Below are 5,063 nucleotides of genomic sequence, written 5' to 3' on the forward strand. Positions count from 1 at the left end.
TCTCGATCTCCTGACCTCGTGATCCGCCTGTCTCGGCCTCCCAAAGTGCTGGGATTACAGGCTTGAGCCACCGCGCCTGGCCAACACTCATTTTTAGACTAATCTGAGCACACAGGCACATTCCCTCGAAACAGTAAGAATCCAACTCCAAAATCATTCATGGATAATGTAAAATTTTAATACAAGGATCTGTGAAGTCACAGAAGGACACTTACATGGCAATTACACAGTGATATTTCGTACACTGTCCCTTTAGTTAAGGCACCCCTTTCCCCAAGTTCCCCCAATAATAGCAACTGTTGCCACATCTCTCCCTTACTCCAGTTCCTTCCCTTATCCTGCAGCTGCCCTCTAGTCAAATTAGCTCTGTCTCCTCTCCTACTCCATTTCTCCAGCCTCCTCTGCTATTTCCAGCTGAGAGGGTCTTTTCAAATCATAACTCCTAAAACCCTTCAACAGCTGCTCACTGCCCTCAGTAGTGTCCAAATTCCATAATATGGTCCACTATGCCTTACTCGCCCAAGCCTCAGCTCCTCTCTTCTTCCCTACTTGAACTCCCTGCCCTAGTCACACTAGTAGGGATTTTCCCTGGTCTCCACATTCTCTCCTATTTGGGTGATTTCTCATGGTGTCCTTTTTTTATATTTTGAGACAGTCTCACTCTGTTGCCCAGGCTGGAGTGCAGTGGTGCAATCACGGCTAACTACAGCTTCAACCTCCCAGGCTCAAGCAATCATTCCACCTCAGCCTCTTAAGTAGCTGGGACTGTTGGGTACAGTGGCTTATGCCTGTAATCCCAGCACTTTGGGAGGCCGAGATGGGCAGATCACTTGAGCTCAAGAGTTCGAGATCAAGTAGCTGGGACCACAGGTGCACGTTACCACGCCTAGATAATTTTTAATTTTTTTCTTTTTTTTGAGACGAGTCTCAGTGTTGACCAGGCTGGAGTTCAGTGGTGCAATCTCGGCTCACTGCAACCTCTGCCCCTCAGGTTCAAGCAATTCTCCTGCCTCAGCTTCCCAAGTATCTGGGATCACAGGCGTGTGCCGCCACCCCCGACTAATTTTTGTGTTTTTAGTAGAGACGAGGTTTTGCCATGTTGACCAGGCTGGTCTCAAACTCCTGACCTCAAGTGATCCACCCACCTTGGCCTCCCCAAAGTGCTGGGATTACAGGCATGAGCCACCAGGTCTAGCAGTTTTTAAATTTTTTGTAGAGATAAAGGTCTCGCTACATTGCCTAGGCTGGTCTCAAACTCCTGGACTCAAGCCATCCTCCTGCCTCAGCCTCCCAAAGTGCTGGGATTACTGCCACTACACCCAGCAGTCATGCCTTCCTTTTTGTCTGAAATGCCCTTCCCTCTTCCCCCTAGTTAACTCCTACAGGTTCTTCAAGACTCTATCTAAACATCTCCTCCCAGAAGCCTTCCTTAGAATTTCTAAGACTGTGGTGGGTGGCCCTCCAATGTAGTTTCAAGCAGCTTATCCTTATTACAACTGTACTCTACATGACCTAATAGCAACTTATATATACAGCTCAAGGACGGAGCTGTATTATTGCATGCCCTGGGCCTCATACAGGACCTAAATCATAAATAATGTTGAATATCTAGATGAACAAAAAGTTTAAAAGGTGTCCCTGCCTAGAGTCACTGGCCTTAGCAGAGAATGGAACCTGTGAACCCTTTGAGCATGAAGTCATAATTGTGGCCTCATTTGTGTTCTAACCTGCAAAGGTCAGTACAGGAATAAAGGCAGTTTCATGGATGATCATAAATACCTCCTAATGATTTAGCTGTGCTCTGTCTAATCCAAGAAGCCTGTACTAACCACATCCCTGTATTTTCTGCTGGGTAACTGAACTCCTTTGGAGATTGCATGCTGCAGGACTTTGCACAATTAAAGCTGAATTACTATTATTTGCAAGCAGTTTTCCACCTACAGTCCTATTGAGTCACTTAGCTGACTCTATTTCTCTCTCCCTAGGAGACTGCCCAATTGTCTGCAACAGCACTTTTTTTTTTTTTGGCTTTCCAGGCAACAATCACATGGGAGTGGTAGAACTCAGAGAATGGTATTAATACACCTAAGCACACCACCCAAAATGAGGAGGCTTCTGGACTTTTGGACGCCTTTAGGATATGTAAGCTCCTATAAGGCTGTATACTTAGACTCGAGATGGTATTTGGCTAGGGCTCTTTCCTGCTTGCCTAGAGAACAGCTAGACGCTTTACAAAATCCAGAATACAACAGACAGTTATAATGGTTTTATTTTAGGAATCGTTTATTGTGTTCTATTCCAGTTATAAAAGTAGTGCATGCTAATTACAATTTGAGAAATACAGAAAAGCATAAATAAAAACATAGAAATCACTGCCATCAAGAGGTATCTTCACAACATTTGGAAAGTCTTTTCTTTTTGTTATAAGCAGCAAATATACTATCTATGTGTATATATTAAACACCACTTTCAATTCACTTTAACTGTAAATTAGTGTGACTTTAATATCCCTGTCATATTAAAACTATGACTTAATTGTGTAACATTCAAAGTTGTTAATGTGTTGATCCGCTCCCTTATTATCAAGTTTAATTTTTTTAATTGCACAGAATGTAATGATAAATATACACATGTAATTTATTATGAGAATCTCTTGCTTATTTCCGTCTGATAAAAATCCTATAAGCAGCCAGGCGTGGTGGCTCATGCCTGTAATCCCAGCACTTTGGGAGGCTGAGGTGGGCGGATCACGAGGTCAGGAGATCGAGATCATCCTGGCTAACACGGTGAAACCCTGTCTCTATTAAAAATATAAAAAAATTGGCGCCGGGCGCGGTGGCTCAACCCTGTAATCCCAGCACTTTGAGAGGCTGAGAGGGGCGGATCAGGAGGTCAGGAGATCGAGACTATCCTGGCTAACACGGTGAAATCCCGTCTCTACTAAAAAATACAAAAAACTAGCCGGGCGAGGTGGCGGGCGCCTGTAGTCCCAGCTACTCGGGAGGCTGAGGCAGGAGAATGGCATGAACCCGGGAGGCGGAGCTTACAGTGAGCCGAGATCACGCCACTGCACTCCAGCCTGGGTGACAGAGCAAGACTGTCTCAAAACAAACAAACAAAAAATCCTACAAGCAGAATTACAAGATCAAAGGGTATATGTATATTATGAAAGCCTGATGTATACTATCAACTTGTATTCCAAAAACTATATACACTCCATAGTATATGTGGGTGTCTAATTTTTGGTTTGTTTTGATTTTAAAACGCTCAGATGATATAATGAGAAATGAACTACCTTCTAATTAAATGTTTGGTTTTAGTCCCTTTGTTTGTTTTGTCTTGTTTTTGAGTCTCCTTCTGTCACCCAGGCTGGAGTGCAGTGGCACAACCTTGGCTCACTGCAACCTCTGCCTCCTAGATTCAAGCAATTCTCATGCCTTATCCTCCCAAGCAGCTGGGACTACAGGTGTGCCACCAAGCCTGGCTAATTTTTTTTTTTATTTTATTTTTAGTAGAGATAGGAGGGTCTTGCCATGTTGGCCAGGCTGGTCTCAAACTCCTGGTCTCAAGTGATCCACCCACCTCAGCCTCCTAAAGTGCTGGGATTACAGGCATGAGCCACCACGCCTGGCCAGGTTTCATTTTTAATATGAAAAATCTTTTATTTTTGAGACAGTATCACTCCGTCGCCCAGGCTGCAGTGCAGTGGCGTGATCTCGGCTCACTGTAACCTCCGCCTCCCGGATTCAAGCAATTCTCCTGCCTCAGCCTCCCGCGTAACTGGAGATTATAGGAACACACCACCACGCCCAGCTAATTTTTGTATTTTTAGTAGAGATGGGGTTTCCCCATGTTGCTCAGGCTAGTCTCGAACTCCTGACCTCAAGTGATCCGCCCACCTTGGCCTCTCAAAGTGTTGGGATTACAGGCGTGAGCCATCGCACCCAGCCTGAAGTCTTTAGATTAGGAGTATTCCAGCTGGACACGGGGCTCAAGTCGGTAATCCAACACTCTGGGAGGCCAAGGCTGGAGGATCGCTTGAGCCCAGGAGTTCGAGACCAGCCTCTCTACAAATAATAGAAAATAAACTAGCCTGAGGCAGCGCAGACCTGTCACGGTGCCCCAAGGTGGGAGGATCACCTGAGTCCAGCGAGATGGAGACTGCAGTGTTCGCGCCACTGCACTCCAGCCTGAGCAACAGAGTAAGACCCTGTATCAAAAACAAACAAACAAACAAAAAGTCTTCTGGTGCAAGGCCTCACTGTAAGATCCCTGGGTTCAATGCTCCGCGTTCTGGGATGTGAATGTGGAAAAGTAAGTGCCAAGGTGGGCGTCTACCTGAGCTCCGTAAGGACTCGGTACTTAGGATGCGAGCATGGCTTTGGGTTCCATTCCTGACTCTTTGTGGCCTCAGTCTCCTCCCGGGAGAGGATGAAAAGCACAAGTCGGATGCACTCTATAGTGATCGCTGTGATAGTCATTATGAGTCTTACTTCCTTGACTCCGACAAACTCAAGGCCAAGCTATGGAGTTCATCTCATGCTGACACCGTCAGTTCTGAGCAACTGTAAAATGGGGACAGGGTGGCCCAGGGGCCTACTGACCTGAGGCTGGGGTCCGCGGCAGCCCAGCCGCTGGGGGCTCCTTGTGGCCGCTGCGGGGTCAGCCTGCGGTCTCCGCCTGACTCTAGCTCTCCTGCCCCGCAGGTCCTGGGCGCTACCCACGTCAGTGAGTGCTCACAGGTCTGTGAGGTAGGCGGCGCCACAGAGAGAAACTGAGGCGCGGGAGCCCAAGTCACCTGTCCAGCTCCTCAGCCGAGCGTGAACTGCGCTCGGGGATGGCATCCACACGGCCCGGCCCCACGCTCTCCCTGTCAGCGCCCGAAGGCCCTTCGCACCAAGGGGCGCCGGCCTGCGCGCATGCGCAATGGTCGCAGCCGCGTCCCCTTTAAGAGAACTCCTTTTGCCTCCGCCGACCCCTTCGCTTCCGCTCTGCGTTCCCACAATGCAGTGCTGCTGAGCGCCTCGGAGCCCGCGGGGACGCTGCGGGGGGACCCGTGCTGA

The 5,063-nt window shown here is 47.9% G+C and overlaps 2 protein-coding genes across 2 annotated transcripts in view; one reads left to right on the forward strand and one right to left on the reverse strand.

Annotated features, from left to right (window-relative positions):
- Positions 1-4,878, reverse strand: part of DYNLL1 (dynein, light chain, LC8-type 1) — a 42,152-nt gene extending 37,274 nt beyond the window's left edge. The window contains exon 1 of the mRNA XM_011948556.1: positions 4,605-4,878. The gene's annotated coding sequence lies outside the window, so the exon portion shown is untranslated. The remainder of the gene's footprint in view (positions 1-4,604) is intronic.
- SRSF9 (serine/arginine-rich splicing factor 9) overlaps positions 4,282-5,063 on the forward strand; it is a 9,940-nt gene continuing 9,158 nt past the window's right edge. The window contains exons 1-3 of the mRNA XM_011948600.1: positions 4,282-4,358; positions 4,583-4,751; positions 4,878-5,056. Of these exons, the coding sequence (XP_011803990.1) occupies positions 4,282-4,358; positions 4,583-4,751; positions 4,878-5,056 (425 nt within the window). The remainder of the gene's footprint in view (positions 4,359-4,582; positions 4,752-4,877; positions 5,057-5,063) is intronic.

This window comes from Colobus angolensis, unplaced genomic scaffold, assembly GCF_000951035.1.
Source record: "Colobus angolensis palliatus isolate OR3802 unplaced genomic scaffold, Cang.pa_1.0 Scaffold28, whole genome shotgun sequence".
Taxonomy (NCBI): Eukaryota; Metazoa; Chordata; class Mammalia; order Primates; family Cercopithecidae; genus Colobus; species Colobus angolensis.